Consider the following 20,254-nt stretch of genomic DNA (forward strand, 5'->3'; position numbering starts at 1 on the left):
TGCCGCCACCACCATGTTTCACAGTGGGGATTGTGTGTTCAGGGTGATGTGCAGTGTTAGTTTTCCACCACACATAGCGTTTTGCTTTTAGGCCAAAAAGTAAAATGTTGGTCTCATCTAACCAGAGCACCTTCTTCCACATGTTTTCTGTGTCCCCCACATGTCTTTTTGCAAACAGGACTTCTTATGGCTTTCTTTCAACAACGTCTTTCTTCTTGTCACTCTTCCATAAAGGGCAGATATGTGGAGAGCACAACTAATAGTTGTCCTGTGGACAGATTCTCCCACCTGAGCGGTGGATCTCTGCAGCTCCTCCAGAGTTACCATGGGCCTCTTGGCTGTTTCTCTGATTAATACTCTCCTTGCCCGGCCTGTCAGTTTAGGTGGACGGCCATGTCTTGGTAGGTTTGCAGTTGTGCCATACTCTTTACTTTTTCAGATGATGGGTTGAGCAGAGCTCCGTGAGATGTTCAAAGCTTGGGATATTTTTTATAACCTAACCCTGCTTTAAACTTCTCCAGAACTGTATCCCTGACCTATCTGGTGTGTTCCTTAGTCTTCATGATGCCGTTTGTTCACCAAGGTTATCCAACAATCCTCTGAGGGCTTCACAGAACTGTTGTATTTATAAGGAGAAATTACACTCAGGTGGACACTAATTAGGTGACTTCTGAAGACAATTGTTTCCACTAGATTTTAGTTAGGGGTATCAGAGTAAAGGGGGCTGAATACAAATGCACATCACATTTTTCACATATTTATTTGTAAAAAAAAAAAAAAATTGAAAACCATTTATCATTTCTCTTTCACTTCTCAATTATGTGCCACTTTGTGTTGGTCTATTACAGAAAATCCCAATAAAATACATTTACGTTTTTGGTTGCAACATGACAATATGTGGAAAATCTCAATATATGAATACTTTTTCAAGACACTGTAACCTTGTCACTTGTAAAATCTACATAGCAAGTTGCCTTACTTAGCACCACAGTCGCAACAGAGGCTCACAGCATTGTCCTGACAATTTCCCCTATATTAGATAAGACTTCCACCAATCTCACTTTTTAGAACAAAACATTTTTTTGTGCCTAAAACATATTAGGGGAGAGGGGGGAATTTGCAAAGTTAAATGGTCTAATAATGCTGTGAGTGATAATGTAGGTTGGTGTCTTATAGATGTTCCCATGAAAATGATGGAGAGGATGGGTTGGAGAAGATAGACTATGATGAAATGAACTGATACAAGAAGGCCGATGAGAAGAAATTCAGGAAGTGCACACCTTGAAGCGTCTGGCCAAGAACTTATTCTTCATCTCTAGGAAGTTGCCCTTGTTGGCTTCGGATTTAAATGGCTCATTAATGATAGCGTATGGAGGGTCATTCTGGAGGTCCTGCCACCTTGCATAACCATGTCTGAGCAAAGGGTTAAGGGGAGCAAACAATAATAGGACTCAAAAGTGGCGATTAAAGAAAGAGAAAATCTGGAGTAAAAATAAAATAGAAAGAGGAGAAGGTGGAAAAAAAAAAAAAAAAAAGAGAAGAGAAGAAGAAATGCACAGTGGGTAAAGTAAAGGAACACTAAAAAGGCACAATTGTTTTTAAATAACATACATGTTATACTTACCTCCACTGTGCAGATCGTTTTGCACAGAGTGACCCGGATCCGTGTCTTCTGGGGTCCCTCAGCGGCTGTCTCTGCTCCTCCTCGCAAAAGCTTTCCACGTTCATGCGAGCTCCCTCGCATGGTGGAAAGCTTTTGCGAGCACGCTCCCGTAATACAGCAGCGACCATAGCCGCCGACTGTATCACTCGGGCCCGACCCCCCGGCACGCCACGTCATCTGCTGCGATTCACAGCAGCGCCAGCCAATGGCTATGCTGCTATCAATCCGCCCAGCCTAGCGAATGAACGGCCAGGCTGGGAACCGAGCAAGCGCCCGGGACTTTCGAACGGTGAGGTAAAACGGGGGCTCGGGGTGTGCTGTCAGATGTTTTTTTACCTTAATGCATAGGATGCATTAAGGTAAAAAAATGTTTACCTTTACAACCCCTTTAACCAACGGCATTCAAAACATTTACTTTCCTTATAAAAAAATAAAAAAAAGTAAAAAAAAGTGTTTTATTTGCAAAAAAATATATATTAAAAAAAAAAAAAAAATTTGAAGAACGAATATATATATATATATATATAAAAACACTGAATAGCGATATACAGGGCAAGCAAGGATACACCACAACCCCGGCCAGCAGCCAGTAGTCATGACGACGATGCCAGATCTCATTGAGTCTCCCAGAACAAATGGCGGCTCGCTCTTCATTCTGCCACAAAGTGTGAAGTTCTGTGGATGATAGAAGGTGGAAGGTATGACATACATGTCCCATCATTACTCGTTATTACTCCAGGTCACTTTGCTCTCTGCCTTCTTTATGTCTACCTGTGAATCCTCCGTCAGCAATGTTAAACATAAAGCGGGCCCTCTCTGGTCGGCTCTCCTCTTTCCTCCCATTGCTGTTCCTGGTCTCTTCTCTCTGGTTGGTGGGATTGACATCTTTCACCGTCTCCTTCTCCGGTTTCAGCTCTTCTGCTCCTGGAAGACAACAACCCAAATTAATAACTGTGCATTGAGTGTCAGCTATGCGTTTTCCCTGATTATTTTATAATATGAAAATACCTTTTGGTGCTTCACCCTGTCCCGTTTCTGCCTTGTCTGTTGCTGGGTCTTTTTCTGTGGCACCACCTTGTGATTTCTCCGTCTGAGAAGCTACAAGGGGGAAAAATATATATTTGTTAAATAAATATAAACATATACATACACACACACACACACATTTTTGTTTGAACTGTAAAATCTTTTATTTTTGGAGTACATCACAAGGACACCGGCAGTGCTCAAGTCCTGCGGGAATGGAGTTCCTGCACTTTTTTCACAGCAGGAACGCAGTTCCCTTTGCAGGACTAGAGCAGCTGAGAGCAGCAGAGCTGCCTGAGCCAATCCTTCACCAAGCGGCGATGCCCAGCTCGAGTCACTGTCAGGGGCAGGCAAACCTTAGTAATCCTTTATGTTACTGGCCGCTTCCTGTATATGGATTCATCAGGTAGTGTGCAGGTATTCCGTTACTTTCTGGATCTCCTGGGAGCTTTTGTCATTGGTCCCAGGAGACATTGCGGAGGTCTGCCGCGAGTTATCGCGGGATTTAGAAAAAAAAACCATGCGGTTTAGTAATTATGCATATGAGCATATCTTTTTTTTTTTTTTTTGGTGGGGGAGTGGATCTTGGGTGGGATTCCCACACTTTTTTCCCCAGGACTTGACCCCTGGACACCGGGGCACTTCTTACTCATGACTACTTAGGCCCCTTGCACACGGGCAGACTCCGGAAGCAGATCCGCCTGCTCAGCGAAGATCTATCCGCAGATAGACGACAGGTCCGTGTCCGCTCCGCTCATGCAGAGCAGACATGGACACAGCCCACTCTCCTCTATAGACGGTCGGGTGTAAACAGACTGCCTGTCAATTTACACAACAACTGTTACATAGTTAGTCAGGTTGAAAAAAGAAAAAAAAAAAGACACAAGTCCTGTATTACTTCGCTCAATAATGTAAGAAATTGAATGTAGAACATTACTTCTGGCATCCGATATTTTTGATTATTCCCCTTTACTTACTATTATTTCCTTCCAGTTGTATGGGCTGTACCAAGGAGTACCTTGGTGATCTCCTAGTCCTACAGTATGTACCCATTAGGGGTAGGCTGGCCTAGGTCATCAAGATCTTAAATACATTTTCCAATGTTTGCCTTCACAGTTTCATTGTACTACATTGTTTTATTGTACAAGGAGTTTAACAATCATATTTGTTATACTCTGTAAAATCTAATAAAAATAATATTATTATTATTATTATTATTATTATTGACACAAGTCCATCCAGTTCAACCAGAAAAAAAAAAAAAAAAAAAAAAAGGAGAGATAGAGAGAAAATATATATATATATATATATATGTGTGAGGGGTTCGCTCGGTAGCGGGGTGTGTGACCCCTTGGATGGGTTCACTACACACTGAATTTATACAGACAGGCAGTCGAAGACGGCTGAAAACAAAGATTTTGGTTTATTCTTCCATCTTGCTGGAAACAAGTGCAAGCATCCAAACAGCATAAACAAAATCAAACATAAAATAAACCCTGGGCCACTTGGGGCATCTACCTTCACCACACAGGAACCCATCTAGGGGGTCTGGCGCAGCCTAGTGCTGGGCAGACACTGCTGGTCATACAGCAGAAAAACAATAGTCTTTTGATTTTTATCACACAGAAAAATCAAATCACCACCTCACCTCCTCAGAAGACTTTCAGCTACTGCTCTCCTTCACTCACAAAGCCTCAGGATGGAGCAATCAGTGGTAATCCTCTGGATTACTTATAGAGGCCTTAATTGCCTCATTCTGAACAGCTGAAGTTTTCCAACGCCCTTAAACCTTTTCTGGCTACTTCTGCAGCCGACGCCTAATAACAATTGGTGTATTGTCTAAACAAGGCAGAAATGTATAACAGCAAAGTATGATCCAATTTGCTACAGCAGGGGAAAAAATTCCTTCCTGATCCCCCGAGAGGCAATTTGATTTTCCCCCGGATCAACTCTGCCTATAAAATGTTATTATCCAGTTATTTTCTGTACATTTAGAAAAGTATCCAGGCCTATCTTAAAGCAATCTACTGAGCTGGCCAGAACTACCCCTGCAGGGAGTCTATTCCACAGTTTCAATGGATCCCTCATCTGTCTGTTTTTAGAGAATAGGAGCGGATTAGAGGTCGGTGGGTGTCAATAGACACATGTCCGTTGACACCCACCGCTCCAAGGCAATGGATGGTCCGATTGGGTCCACCTAAACAACTGACAGGCAGACTAGATCAGTCCACCTGTGTGAAAGGGGCCTCAAGGCAGAGCTTGACAAATTTGGTTTAATTCTATGGAGACAAATAAAGTTAGGAGCCAGTTTGTTTTTAACCAACAAAGCTTTATTTAAAAAAAAAAAAAAAAAAAACGACAAAACCCTTTCTATAAGACCCCTTTCACACTGGCTTTCTTTGCAGGCACTACAGCGCTAAAAATAGCGCCTGCAAAGCAACCTGTCTCTCTAGTGTGAAAGCCCCGAGAGCTTTCATAATGGAGCGGTGTGCTAGCAGGATGGTCGATTTATGCCTCTGCATGGGCACTGCAACACTGCACCATGGCAGGGAGGTCTGAAAGCAGACAGACCAGTGTAGGAGAGCCAGCTGAAAAGCTTGAAGCTCCAGTATATTGATTGTCAACTTCAGCTCCTCTGATGCCCATGTTCCCTAAACTGAGTGGTTCTCCAAAACACCTCCCCAGACCAGGTTGAAATCTGTTAAGACCTCCCAAGTCATTGGAGGAAGGAACTCCCAGTTTGCAGCATCTGGTGGAATTCCACCATTCCAGAACCGACATGGTCTTTGGAGTCAGATGCATTGGCCGATGCAAGGCTTCCCAATCAGTGGCGGCTGGTGCTCAAAATTTTTGGGGGGGGCGCAAACAAAACAAAAAAAAAAAAAAAAAAAAAAAAAACACACACACTTGCAGCCTCACTGTGCAATCCAACTGTCGCCACTGTGCCATCAATTGTTACCCCTGTGCCAGGCCATGCAACGCAGCCACTGTGCCATCAATGGTCACCCCCATGCCCATCAATGGTCACCCCCATGCCCATCAATGGTCACCCCCATGCCCATCAATGGTCACCACCATGCCCATCAATGGTCACCACCATGCCCATAAAATGGCACCCCCCAAAACTTACCTTTCTGGGGTCAGCCAACCTGCTTCCACCATCCCTCGATTTCTTCTCCCGCCCTCGATGACGCTTCAGCCAATCAGGTTACTGGTAACCAGAACCGGTGAACCTGATTGGCCGAGATGCCTGTCAGTGTTAGCCAGGGAACGCACCCCCCGTGCGTCCCCTGGTTAACTATTAAGAAGTCGATAACAGCCCTCAGGCTGTAATCGGAAAGCCTATCAAAGCCGCTGGCTCCATTAGGCACTTCCTAAGCCAACCAGCTGCCGTTATTCAGATGGCCGTTGCTCACCAGGGGGCCAGCCATCTAAATAGTGGGTAGCAGCGACAATACATGAATCCATGTATTGTATTCAGTGGCGGTGCAGGAGCGATAGGGGGCGGCGCTCCTGCGCCCTCTATGGACGCACCACCACTGCTCCTGATGCTTGTCCTTAACCAAAAGGATATTGAGCTGTAAAGCTCTGTAATGAAACTGGGCATATGGGACTGCAAAAAATAAATAAAAAAATTGTCTACAATCGTTCCCAGCACCGATACGCGAGGAAGTCATTCTGGTGACATTAAGCAATCACCCACTAAGTGGACTCCATCCTGAATTGTTGTATGTCTAGGATCTTGTTGAGACCCTTGAGGTCCAGAATAGGCCAGATATCTTCTTTTGGGAACCACAGGTTGGAACAGAAGCTGCGAGTTCTCTCCTCTTAAGGCACAGGTGTGATTGTCTCTCTCTCCCCCCCCCCCCCCCCCCCCCCCCATATGATAGCAGCCTTTATGTGCATAAAACCTGAAGGGGGAAAGCAGAGAAACTCCAGCCTGTTAACCTCTGGATACTATGCTGCAGACAGTTGCCTGTGACTTTGAGTCCAGACAGCTTCCATGGTCAATAGACACCCCTCCATCTGATTCACTGTGAAGGAGGACTTGCCTCCAGAGGACTTGAGATTTCAGCTTATGAAAGAATAGGATTTAGCTGAGCTGGGAAGGGTTGTGGCCTAGGTGGGGGAATTCCTGCCTTTTGGGCAGTGTTCTTTCACTTGAAAATGGAAACATAACCCAGGTAGTCATGAATAGGCCCTGTGATGTACGATCAAGAAACAAAAATGTTCCACCAGCTTGTTCAAACACTTCACATCCCCTGCGGGGGACCTGCTTGCTTTATGCCGAAAAAGTGTCTCCACCTTGTACAGGAATGTCAATAATAAAGCCAAATTGCTAGTTACTGGCTGAAAAGTGCCAATTTAAATTCCAAAATGAACTCCAGGCGCAGACAGAATCCTATAGGTTATCCAGAGTACTGTATACCCTGCTGTATTTTTTTTTTTTTTTTTTTTTAAACAAAAAAAAAAAAAAAAAAATTTAAAAGCTACAAAAACTTGCAGGAAATTAAATATCTGCTCTATTAAAAATACAATGCTGTTTATTTCATTATGCTGAGTGCTTAGTATACTAAAAAGTGTAAACGCTGACATGCGTACTTTATCCATCCATATCTCTCTCTCTCTCTCTATATCTCTCTATATATCTCTCTCTCTCTCTCTATATATCTCTCTATATATCTCTCTCTCTCTCTCTATATATCTCTCTCTCTCTCTCTATATATCTCTCTATATATCTCTCTCTCTCTCTCTATATATCTCTCTCTCTCTCTCTATATATCTCTCTATATATCTCTCTCTCTCTCTCTATATATCTCTCTATATATCTCTCTCTCTCTCTCTATATATCTCTCTATATATCTCTCTCTCTCTCTCTATATATCTCTCTATATATCTCTCTCTCTATATCTATCTATCTATCTATCTATCTATCTATCTATCTATCTATCTATCTATCTATCTATCTATCTATATATATATATATATATATACACACACACACACACACACACACACACACATCCCATTTACGCTACGCCTCCGCAACTTTGACAGGCAAGTGCAGTATTCACAAAGCACTTGCTCCGTAAGTTGCGGGGGCGTAGCGTAAATTGGCCGGCGTAAGCGCGCCCAATTCAAATGTGTTAGATGTGGGCGTGTTTTATTTAAATTAATTGTGACCCCCCACGTAAATGACGTTTTTTACTAACGGCGCATGCGCCGTCCGTGGATGTATCCCAGTGCGCATGCTCCAAATTACGCCGCAAAGACTCATTGGTTTCGACGTGAACGCAACTTACGCCCAGCCCCATTTACGGACGACTTACACAAACGACGTAAAACGTGAAAAATTTGACGCGGTCCCGACGTCCATACTTAACATTGGCTGCGCCTCCTATAGCAGGGGTAACTATACGCCGGAAAAAGCCTAACGTAAACATAAAAAAATGCGCCGTACGTACGTTTGTGAATTGGCGTATCTACCTAATTTCCCCGCATAAATCTACAGAAGCGCCACCTAGCGGCCAGCGTAACTATGCAATAGATACGCCAGCCTAACTTCTGTCTGAATCTGGCCCATAGCGTTTACCCAAAAATAAGCCCGGGTCTTGTATTATTCTGGCAACAAAAGACACAGTAGGGCTTATTTTCGGGGTAGGTCTTACCATGTAATGTGCTGTCTTCTCTCCCCCTCCCTGCCTGTCAGGAATCCCCAGTGTGAGTTAAAAATGCTTGTAAAATCCTATAATCCACTCTATTACAGTATTATATAATGTACAATGTGTGCGTTTCTGTAATATAATTGTGCCAAATACCTTCGTTATGGCGCCTGCGACCCGCTGGAGCTCGCTTCCCCGCAATTCTATTACAGAAACGCACACACTTATTTTCGGGAAAACGAGATAGAGATGGTCAGCAACAGTATTTGTAGCTGCCGACTTTTAATTCTTTGGTGGGGGGGGGGGGGGGGGCCTGGAGCTCCACTTTAAGGGCTTTTTGGGGACCATAGGCTCTACTGCCAAAGCCTGTTTTGCAGTTCCTATTTCAGGACCATTCCCCCCTCATGCTAAAAGGGGTTGTAAAGGTACAATTTTTTTTCCCTTAAATAGCTTCCTTTACCTTGGTGCAGTCCTCCTTCACTTACCTCATCCTTCCATTTTGCTTTTAAATGTCCTTATTTCTTCTGAGAAATCCTCACTTCCTGTTCTTCTGTCTGTAACTCCACACAGTAATGCGAGGCTTCCTGCCTGGTGTGGAGTGTCGTGCTCGCCCCCTCCCTTGGACTACAGGTGAGTCAGGACACTCTCTACGTTTCAGATAGAAAAAGGAGCTGTGTGTTAGTGGGCGTCCTGACTCTCTCCTGTAGTCCAAGGGAGGTGGCGAGCACGACACTCCACACCAGGGGGAAAGCCTTGCATTACTGTGTGTAGTTACAGACAGAAGAACAGGAAGTGAGGATTTCTCAGAAGAAATAAGGACATTTAAAAGCAAAATGGAAGGATGAGGTAAGTGAAGGAGGACTGCACTAAGGTAAAGGAAGATATTTAGGGAGAAAAAAAAAAAAAAATTGTACCTTTACAACCCCTTAATCATATGGTTTTGATAATATTTATAGGTTTAGACAAGTCTTGCAAAAATGATTCTTCCCACTGACCACCAAGCTAACTGGCACTTTTACCACTAACCCCCAAAGAATTGGTTTTAGTATGGGTTCCCATGAGACATAGAAACGATTTCAAGGGTTGCAATGGGGTGAAAAGGTTAAGAAAGGCTGTATGGTATGCCGAGGTCAATTAAGGAGATGAATTTTCACAGGTAAGAGATACACACTCTGGCATCTGGGTAAAGATACGGCCACACACATTTATGCTCGGCTTTTCCCATCAGATATGCCACAACATCCTGACCCGCCTGGTCTGGTGTGGTATCACTGGGTGACAGCTGATCTGCATCCAGTTGTGGGCAGAAAGACACAACTTGAGTCTTCTCCCCATTTCTGTCCGGCTGCAGAATGTAATGTGCGTCTGTGTGAGGGAGGCGGCTGAAGACTCATTAGCTGCCTCCAGGAAAACAGACCAATCACCAAGCGGGCATCAGATGAGTAAGGGAATCATCACGTGGGAAACCACCAAAAGCATTTAAATACCAGATCCTGCACTTCTTTCTCTTAAAGTAAAATTATATGCGAGTTGGGTGGTCCCAGCTTCCTAGAGTATCCAAGTCTATGATTATTCCCCAGTCCTATAGTGGCGCATTGCTTAGATCTTATAAGTGCCATCTAAATGCTTAAAGCGGAGTGCCAGTCTATTTTTACAAAAAGTGTAGCTGCCGACTTAATAACTCATCTGTCCCACAGTCCAGCGATGCGGCCGTACGGAGGCCCGCTCCTCTTCCCTTCTCCTTGGCGCCTCCATTGGAACCGTGGGCACCCGGCCGTGACAGCTTGTGGCTTCACGGATGGGCGTGCACGCGCGAGTCGCGCTGCTCTCTCGGAGAGCATAGGCGATCTTCTGACCCGTCACGTGTCCCAGGAGATTGCCTATAGGGAGCGGCCACCTAGGGGGGAGAGGAGGAGTTGCCTGGGCAGCCCTCTAGGCGGAAGGGGGAAAGGAAGTCCCCTTCAAAACAAAGAACCCAATCTGCCCCCCCCCCCCTAAAAAAAAAAAAAAAAAAAAAAGTGACATGCCAAATGTGGCATGTAAGAAGTACTTAAAGCGGTAGTAAACACGCAGATTCTTTTTTTTTTTTAAAAAACCTGTAAGCCAAAAAGGCATAATAAGCTAGCTCATTATGAAATACTTTCCTTAGAACGAGGCGTCGGCAGGTGATCTCGGTCCACGCCAAGGGAGCCGACATTTTCCCCTCGGCGTGTCTTCCTGGTATCTCCAGCACCGAGAGTGGCTGGAGCCGCGATGTCGTCATTCCCGCACGGGAGACTTCCTTCTGGCAGCGTCTGCCAGACCTTCAGTCGGGCACTCAGAGCGCATGCACCACTGAAGTCAGCGGCTGCATGCAAAGGGAATATCTCCTAAACAGTAAAGGTTTAGGAGATAATCTTTTAACTACAGGTAAGCCTTATTATAGGCTTACCTGTAGGTCAAAGTGAAAAAAAAAAAACACTTTACAACCGCTTTAAAGCGGAAGTTACACTTTTGGGTGGAACTCTTTAATTTTGGTGTCTTGACTATACCCAATAGCTGGATGTACTTATGTAATGTTTACTAGTATACTGCCGTTTCTTTACGTGGAACTGCCTTTCTGTTGAAAATAAAATGTGATATACATACATATATATAAGCCCTAGTATTCATAAAGGGTGTCACAGACACTCTAGAATTCTGTCACACAAGTGTCAGTTCTTGTGACAGATTCATGTACTGTTGGGAACAGGTACAATAATTTGTCATAAGAACGTCAGTACCAGACACGCCGTCCGTCCCGAGTGCAGGTCAGCAACTCTGAACCCGATTACAGGCTTGGCATTAGTAACCTCCCTCTCTGGCCACTGCAAATGTCATGCAGACAGATGCAGCGGCCTAGGAGTGTTGAGAACGCTGATGCCGATTCCCAATCAAGTCCGCTGGCCTTGTGATTGACAGCAGATGTCATAATCTCTATTCAGTCTAGCAGCGGCTACAAAATCTGCCCACTTTTGTCCGCTGTCAGTCACAAGGCAAGCAGCCCTGAGGGAAAAAACAGTGTCAAGGCTAAAAAGGGAAGAAAAAAAAAAAGAGACAAATCTAAAGTGGCAAAAAAGTAAACCAAGTGCCAAAAATATATCCCCTGAAGGGAGACCGCATTGGTGTCTGAGTGGATAATATCTAAGGAACAGTCGCATGCCCCACAGAACTTGGAATGAACTTATGGCTTCTGTCCGTTATGTAGACTTACCGCTCCGCTCCTCTGTGACTGGGGTTTGGGTTATAGGCTCTTGTTTTCCTTGCTCTTGTTTTCCTTGCACCGTTTCTGGAGGATCGGAAGTTGGCTTCTCATCGGGAACAGCATTGGATGGAGGGCTTACCGTGTCCGGAGGACTTGGGGTCTGGAAGAGAGACAGTTAGATAGATATTTATATTAAATTTAAAAAAGGCAAAAAAACACATTCAGTAATTATTAATTCATGAATATCAAAAGTGATCACTGTATAATAATAATTATTATACTACACACTTCCGCCAATGTGGAAAACAATTCTACATATGTACTCAGCCTCAATGGGTACATCTCTCCTTGTGCTGGCAGTGCGTCGCACAGCACGCTCCCCGTACAGAGGCCAAGTTCTACTAACAATCAGGACTCCCAGTTCCAGGTCACTCGATTGATGCGATAGACAATCAGAAGCCATCACAGTGAGGCATAACTAATATTTAAGAAACACCTTCCCATTTTATATGCCGAGAAGCATCTTTTTTGCGATTCTTAAAAACGGTTGTGGTTTTTCCAGCAGATGGGCCCCTATTTTGGGAAGTAGGTTGTCCCCCCCAGTCTATATAGCTCAGAGGGTTTTCATGGTCGCAGGACTTGGCTTTCAACTAAAGGTTCCTATTTCTGGGGCATCCCCCACTTGTAGATATTGCAGAAAACATAGGAAGAGTTACAAAGTTACATCTTTTTAAACGGGTGAGAGTAATTTGATTAGGCAGTATATTACCTGTGGCTATAAATTTTGCATACACTTCACTCCAACATGTGGGGTGCACAATACGCCCCCTTCAGAGCTAGAATAGCTGGATACTATTGCAGTGTTTGACAAAGTTGCTTGGAATCTAGGAGCCAGCTAAAAAAGTTAGGAGCCAGAAACGCGCCCTGTCAAGCTCGCGGGATGGGGAGAACGCATACCTGAGTAGCGCCGGCATATGAAAGCGGTGTTCAAACCACACATGTGAGGTATCGCCGCGATCGGTAGAGCGAGAGCAATAATTCTAGCCCTAGACCTCCTCTAACTTTAAGACATGCAACCTGTAGAATTTTTTTAAACGTCGCCTATGGAGATTTTAAAGGGTAAAAGTTTGTCGCCATTCCAGGAGCGGACGCAATTTTGAAGCATGACATGTTGGGCATCAATTTACTCGGCGTAACATTATCTTTCACAATATATAAAAAAAAAAAAAAAAAAGTGTATTTTTTCCCCAAAAAAAGTGCGCTTGTAAGACCGTGAGATCTTCCTCTGAGTCGGCAGGAGAGTTTGTGTGGAAGAGGGCAAAGGCTTTATTAATGCCTATAAGCACAGTGAAGTTTATTAATAAGTGGAGGGTATTTTCCACAACACAGACCCTCTCTGGATCAGGAGAACGCTCTAAACTGGATGAAAAAGCCTTACCCTCTCACTTGCTGCCTGATCACTCTCCGTCTCCTTCTTCTCTGGTACTTTCACATCTTTCTCTTCTTTACTCTCAGATTCCTCCTTGTCCACAGGCGTTCCCCCATTCTCTGCTCTCTCACTGGGGGCCGGAGTGGCTGGAAGAAAAGACATGATTAATATAAAAGTACATACACACTGCTGACAGTTTGGTATAATATAAAAACGGATAAAGAGAATCGTTGACTCCGGGTGGGGGGGGTACAAGTCTCACAAAATTACCACACATTTTTTAAATGACAACAAACATTCCCACCTCAAAATGTAAATGAAAAAAATAAAAAATAAATAAACAGATCCATGGTATCCTTTTATAATTAATGGCCTCTCATCTAAGGTAAATAACTTTCCCTGTTTAGATGTGGACGCAGGTCCATATTCAGCATTGGTAAGATAGCAATATCAAATCTATACAAATCTTTTTTAAATGCACATATGAACGCTAAACTCAGGGGAACTAAAAACAAAAAAAAAAAACCCAACCTTGACCTAGTGCATTATCCTAAAAAAACATGGCTTATTATTGTATAAATTGGTAAGTATACTCACTGTGGGGTTTATATACTACAGCTAGAGAGGGCAAAATTAGTCACGAATCTGCATAGAAACCAATCAGCTTCCAGGTTCAATTGCCAAAGCTTAATTAAACATGAAGGCCCGGATTCAGAAAGAATTTACGTTGGCGTATCCATTGATACGCCGCGTAAATTCTAGGATGCGCCGGCGTATCTTCTTTCTGTATTCAGAAAGCAAGATACGCCGAAATTTGGCTAAGATACAACTGACGCAAGGTCTCTTACGTCGTCGTATCTTAGTTGCATATTTACGCTGGCCGCTAGGTGGCGCTTCCGTAGATTTACGCGTAGAATATGTAAATTAGGTAGATACGCTGATTCAGAAACGTACGTGCGCCCGGCGCATTTTTTTACGTTGTTTACGTAAGGCTTTTTCCGGCGTAAAGTTACCCCTGCTATGAGGCGTAGCCAATGTTAGGTATGGACGTCGGGCCAGCGTAGAATTTTGTGTAAGTCGTCCGTGAATGGGGCTGGGCGCAAGTTACGTTCACGTCAAAACCAATGAGGCTTTGCGGCGCAATTTGGAGCATGCGCACTGGGATACGTCCATGGACGGCGCATGCTCTGTTAGTAAAAAACGTCATTTACGTGGGGTCACCATTCATTCGCATACAACACGCCCACTGCCTGGATAATTTGTATTACGCGGATTTACGCCGGACCACATACGATACGCCGCTGTAACTTAGGGCGCAGGTTCTTTCTGAATACAGAACCTGCCTCACTAAGTTATGGCGGCGTAGCGTATCTGAGATACGCTACGCCCGCACAAAGTTACACCGGGCTTTCTGAATCCGGGCCGAAGAGTTCAGAAGCCGATTGGTTTCTATGCAGACATGCGACTAATTTTACCCTCTCTAGCTTTAGTAAATAAACCCCAGAATTAAATTAGCATGAAAGCTCAAAGAACAGCAACATCCATTCCACAAGACAAATGGAGATCCAATGCGTTTCATGGACTAGCCTCTTCCTCAGAGCCACTCTGAGGAAGCGGCTAGTCCTTGAAACGCGTTAGCCTATTGAATCTCCATTTGTCCTGCCACACGTTATGATGTACTGTGGACTGGGTGGTGCTGTTATTTGTGATGAGCTTTGATGCAATGGTCATTCTACGAGTATAATACTTACCACCTTATACAATAATAAAGTCATGTTTTTAGGATAATGCACTAGGTCAGTGTGCCCCGTTTTGTGGCGTCAGTAGTTCCAGACTCCCCCAGTCTGATGAGGGCAGCAAGGCGAGACTTATCCATAAAAGCCAGGATGGAATTATAGAAGCCGGACCTTTCACTAAAGCCCTGTACACGCGATCGGATATCTGATGGAATCTAATCCGATGGATTTTTTCATCAGATATCCGACGAAGCCAACTTTCATCAGTCTTGCCTAAACACCATCCGTCCAAAATCCGATGCCAAAACGCGGTGACGTAAAACAATACCACGAGCTGAAAAAAAATGAAGTTCAATGCTTCCGAGCATGCGTCGACTTGATTCTGAGCATGCGTGGATTTTTCTCCGATGGAGTTCCGAACAGACGATCGGATTCGATCCTTTTTTTTTTTTATGCGTAGGAAAAAATTTAACACATGTTCTATTTTCTTACACCGATGGAAATAAAACCAATGGCGCCCACACACAATCAGTCTGTCCGATGAAAACAGTCCATCGGTCGGTTTTCAGCGGACAAGCCGATTGTGTGTACACGGCTTAACAGTTTTTTTTTTCAGTTCTACATAATCCCTTCCATGCTGTGTTATCGGTATGATGCTGCAGCTTTCCCATGTCGACTTTAAGGCTGGATTCAGAGAGATAAGAAAGCTGTTCAGCAGATCATCTCCGTTTTAGCTGCAAATTTGGAGACCTGGGAGGGGGGGGGGGGGGGGGGGGGGGGAAGAGTGTATTAAGGTGAATGAGAGAAATCCTGAAGAGAAAAAATCAGATGCGTGCCCATAGAAGATAATGGGCCTGAATTCGCACTGCAATGCCGAGAAAACGCTCGCGTTTTTTCGGCAATGCGAAGTGCGAATGCATCGCACATATGTGAACCAGCCTCATTGGAATCAATGTCTTTTATGTGAATTGGATGCGATTTAAGCCGCAACCAATTCGCATAGGTGTGAACCCGGCCTAAGACTTTGAAATTGCTGATTGCTCCGTTTGGAGCAGGTTGAGAACCGAGCAGTGATCGTCATTCACTGCTCTCCACCTTTACAGCACTCACTGCTGAGTGCAGAGCCGGGGAGGATGGGAGCGTCTGGCTCTGGATCTCAGCTGCATGCTGAAAGGCGTCAATCAAGCGCTAGGGTGGATGCCTACAATATTGTCAGGGTGTTTACGAAGTCTGCCCAATCAGGGGATAGCTGACAACAACCCGCTATGAGCTGACTCTGGGTCACAGGTGGACAGAAGCAATTGTACTCCTGTGACCCACAAGAGAGGCATTGCCTAATGGGGTGACCAGGATTTTCACTTTTAAAGTGAAGATCCACTTTAAGTTTCCCTTTAACCACTTAAGCCCCGGACCAATATGCAGCTAAATGCCCAGAGGTGTTTTTACAATTTGGCACTGCGCTGTTTTAACTGGTAATTGCGCGGTCATGCAATGTTGTACCGAAACAAAATTTGCGTCCTTTTCTTCTCACAAATAGAGCTTTCTTTTGGTGGTATTTGATCACCTCTGCGGCTTTTATTTTTTTGTGCTATAAACAAAAATAGAGCGACAATTTTGAAAAAAAAATTCAATATTTTTTACTTTTTTCTAAATATCCTCCAAAAATATATATAAAAAAATAAATAAAAAAAAACACTTTTTTCCTCAGTTTAGGCTGATACGTATTCTTCTACATATTTTTGGTATTAAAAAAAAAAAAAAAAAAAAATTGCAATAAGCGTTTATCGGTTGGTTTGCGCAAAATGTATAGCGTTTACAAAATAGGGGATAGTTTTATTGCATTTTTATTATTATTATTTTTATTTTTTTACTACCAATGGCGGCGATCAGCGTTTTTTTTGTGACTGCGACATTATGGCGGACACTTCGGACAATTTTGACACATTTTTGGGACCATTGTCATTTTCACAGCAAAAAATGCATTTAAAATGCATTGTTTATTGTGAAAATGACAGTTGCAGTTTGGGAGTTAACCACAGGGGGCGCTGAAGGAGTTATGTTTCACCTAGTGTGTGTTTACAACTGTAGGGGGGTGTTGCTGTAGGTCTGACGTAATGGATTGTGTCTGCCTATAAAAGGGATGACACGATCGATGCAGCCGCCACAGTGAAGCCGTGTTTACATACGGCTCTCCCCGTTCTTTAGCTCCGGGGAGCGATCGCGAGGGGGCGCCTAGAAACGAATAGCCGCGCCCTCATCCCGGATCGCTCCCAGAGGCTTACCGACCACCGTATGTACCCGGAGGGGGGGGGTCCCGATCGGACCCACGTCTAGGCAGCGACATGCGGGCACGTCGTTCTGCCTGTCCGTGCCATTCTGCAGACGTATATGTACATGCAGGGGTCGTTAAGCGGTTAAACATTTTCTGTCCTTGTCAAAAAAAACAGAAAGCTCAGACTACTGAAGGTCTTGCTCTGAGCCAGAAGACAGCCAATGGCTATAGAGGATTTTTACACCCTGACGTACCAGGTTTAGATGTGCAGGGGGTGTTGGTGAGGGAGGGTTCAGGAGTGGTCGTGCTGGTTTTTACGGTGGGCGAGGATGCTCTTGAGGACAGCTTGGAGGAGTCTAAACTGGGATCGGGCATCAGCTCCGGCATGCTCCACCGCCCATTGATATGCTCGAATTCCTGAACCTGCGAGGAAGGAATAAAAATCATAATGAAGAGAAAGAAATAAAAACCAGCATGTCGAAAGTATAGGAAATGTCCCACTAGTCAAACATTGAGCGTTCATTACCATGTCCATACTGAAGGCCAACTGCTAATTGCACAGTTTAACTACACATACGTTATAAAAGAGTATTTTTGTATAGAAAGGAGGGGATAATGGAGCACATATCCAAGTTTTTATTAGGCCTGTGCCCCCCCCCCCCCATATTAAAAGCGGAGGTTCACCCAAAAATCAACTTTCTGCCATTAGATCCAGCATACTGCTGACATCTGCAGTATGCTTTTTTTTTTGTACTTATAGTTTTATCAGCCCGTTATGCGGCTCCGAGGGGGATTCCTTCCGGGTATAGGCGTTCCTAAGCCAAGCGGAGTTGATTGACGGGCTGCTAAAGCGCGTCACGCCTTCCGAAAATACCCAAAGTGACACTCGATTGTTTACGGCGCCTGCGCAGTCAGCTCGACATGGCAGGCGCCGTAAACACCCGAGTGTCACCTCGGGTATTTTCAGAAGGCGTGACACGCTTTAGCAGCCCGTCAATCAAAGCCGCTTGGCTTAGGAACGCCTATTCCCCGCTCGGAGCCAAATAACAACGGCTGATAAAATAAGTACAAAAAAAAAAAAAAAACAGCATACTGCAGATGTCAGCAGTATGCTGGATCCAATGGCAGAAAGTTGATTTTTGGGTGAACCTCCGCTTTAAGGAGTCACCCTCTCTTTGTCTTGTTTACTGCCATCACTAAGAGTGAAAGAAAATCTGTCCCAGTTCTCTCAAGACAGACACTTTGGGGTTGATTTACTAAAGGAAAAAAATAAACTGTACACTTTGCAAAGTGCAGTTGCACTCTTCAAGTGCAATTGTTCCAGAGCTTAGTAAATGAGCAGAAGCTCTGACTTCCATCATCCAATCATGTGCAGCAAAAATGCTGTTCTGTTAAATTTTCTCTGCATGCGATTGGCCATTCTTAGCAAAGTGAAGCTTTACTTTATTTACTGGAGTTCTGGAGCAACTGCACTTTGCAGAAAAACTACACTTTCCAAAGTGCACAGTCTATTTGCACTTAGTAAATCAACCCCTTAATGCGGATGAGGGAATTCTTCAAGCTCATCCATTGCATTCCGACAGCAAGAGACATTGCCGCCATTAAAATACACTGATCAGTGCTGTCGGCCAAGACCACCGACAGGTAAAGTGAATAAAATTGATTACAATGGCACTTGCAAATGAGCGATAAATATTAGGCGGCAAGTGAACACAATGTCCCTAAAGTTGATGTGCTGACAGCAGAAAAAAAAAAAAAAAAAAAAAAAAAATGGGCAAGTGCAAGGATTTGAGCAACTTTGACAAGGACCAATTTGGCTAGAAGACTTGGTCAGCAACTCCAAACTGCAGGTCTTGTGGGATGTTCACCGGTCTGCAATGGTCAGAACCAACCAAAAGTGGTCTTGTTGTGAAAAATATATATATATATATACAGGGCCGTCTTTAATATGGTTTGGGCCCAGGGCAAACATTTTTTTTGGGCCCCCCTCCAGCTTATTTTGGGCCTGGCTGGTTCACATGTATGTTTTGGCGGTCCTCATTTGTGCAAGTACAGCAGCCCATTGATTTGAATGGGCTGCCATGCCTTTGTTTCCTGCAGAAAAAGGTGCATTCAGCATTTTAAAAATACAGTTGCCTTGAAATCCATTCTGCTTTTGCACCATGCTACTTACCTGCAGTTCTTGCACACACAAACGCACTGTGTTTTTAAAAGCGTGACCTAAACATCTAAAAATGCAGCAAGTTTGACAGTGCGGGAACTGCAGATAAGTCACAGCAGACAGCAGAATGGACAGACAGTGCTGTATTTCAGTGCTTGATGGGCATAGGCGTGCCGTGTGCGCAGCCTATTACATGAGGCATGCGCTTTTCTTTGCAGGAAACGCAGGCATGGCGGCCCATTCAAATTAATGGGCTGCTGTGCCTGTGCAAATGTGGGCCGCCAAAACACATACATGTGAACCAGCCAGGCCCAAAATAAGCCCATCAAGCAGTTAAATACAGACAGTAATGTCATCTGCTCTGAGGCTTTACTCAGCCTGGACTGCAGGTCTGGTCTGTTATTTAAAAAGTTCCTCTATTTTACACATGGCATGGCATGGGGTCCCATGGTGCTAAAGCAGAATGGACAGACGGTGCTGTGACCCCATGCCATGCCATGTGTAAAATAGAGGAACTTTTTAAAACACTGACCAGACCTGCAGTGAATCATCAAATATTATAAAGACTTTGGGCACACTCTACAGAAAACTTCAATTTACAATATAGATTAGCAAACAGTGACATACCTTGAGGAGCAGGACATGAAGAAGTCAGCCTCAGGAAGAGCAAACTGGGGATGTTATAAAATCACATTCTAATTCACTTTTATATGCAAGCAGCACCCAGTGGCAGGAAGGGAGAAGTGCGCATCTAAAGGGAAGCCAGGGGTGCTGTACATTTTAAAACACTGGGAAGGGAAGCAGTACTGTCACTGGCTGCGTGCCGCTGATGATTTTCAGCCTGATTTGTGGGCAGCACAGGGGCTTAACGGGAGGCAGGGCCGCCATCAGGAATTATGAGGCCACTTAGACAGCTTCAGGCATGGGCCCCCTGGAGCAGAGAACCGGGATGGGGGGTGCTGCCGCCTAAAATTAATAAAGCAGGGGGGGGGGGGCTGCCGCAAATTTAGAAGCGGGGGGCCATTTACAAAAAAAGAAATAAAGAAATAAAGAAAAATATATATAAAAAAGGGGTGTAGCC

At 44.3% G+C, this 20,254-nt stretch overlaps 1 protein-coding gene across 7 annotated transcripts in view; it reads right to left on the reverse strand.

Moving 5' to 3' along the window:
* CHD3 (chromodomain helicase DNA binding protein 3) overlaps window positions 1–20,254 on the reverse strand; it is a 155,820-nt gene that overhangs the window by 22,015 nt on the left and 113,551 nt on the right. For 5 of the 7 annotated variants that reach the window (XM_040346816.1, XM_040346817.1, XM_040346819.1 and 2 more), the window contains 7 exons: window positions 17,267–17,435; window positions 13,014–13,150; window positions 11,585–11,735; window positions 2,672–2,761; window positions 2,435–2,587; window positions 2,230–2,338; window positions 1,281–1,413 (listed from right to left, as the gene is read on the reverse strand). In XM_040346816.1, coding sequence (XP_040202750.1) covers window positions 1,281–1,413; window positions 2,230–2,338; window positions 2,435–2,587; window positions 2,672–2,761; window positions 11,585–11,735; window positions 13,014–13,150; window positions 17,267–17,435 — 942 coding nt within the window. The remainder of the gene's footprint in view (window positions 1–1,280; window positions 1,414–2,229; window positions 2,339–2,434; window positions 2,588–2,671; window positions 2,762–11,584; window positions 11,736–13,013; window positions 13,151–17,266; window positions 17,436–20,254) is intronic. The other 2 variants (XM_040346821.1, XM_040346818.1) reach the window with 1 other exon arrangement.

The sequence above is a fragment of the Rana temporaria genome, chromosome 3 (genome assembly GCF_905171775.1).
Source record: "Rana temporaria chromosome 3, aRanTem1.1, whole genome shotgun sequence".
Lineage (NCBI taxonomy): Eukaryota > Metazoa > Chordata > Amphibia > Anura > Ranidae > Rana > Rana temporaria.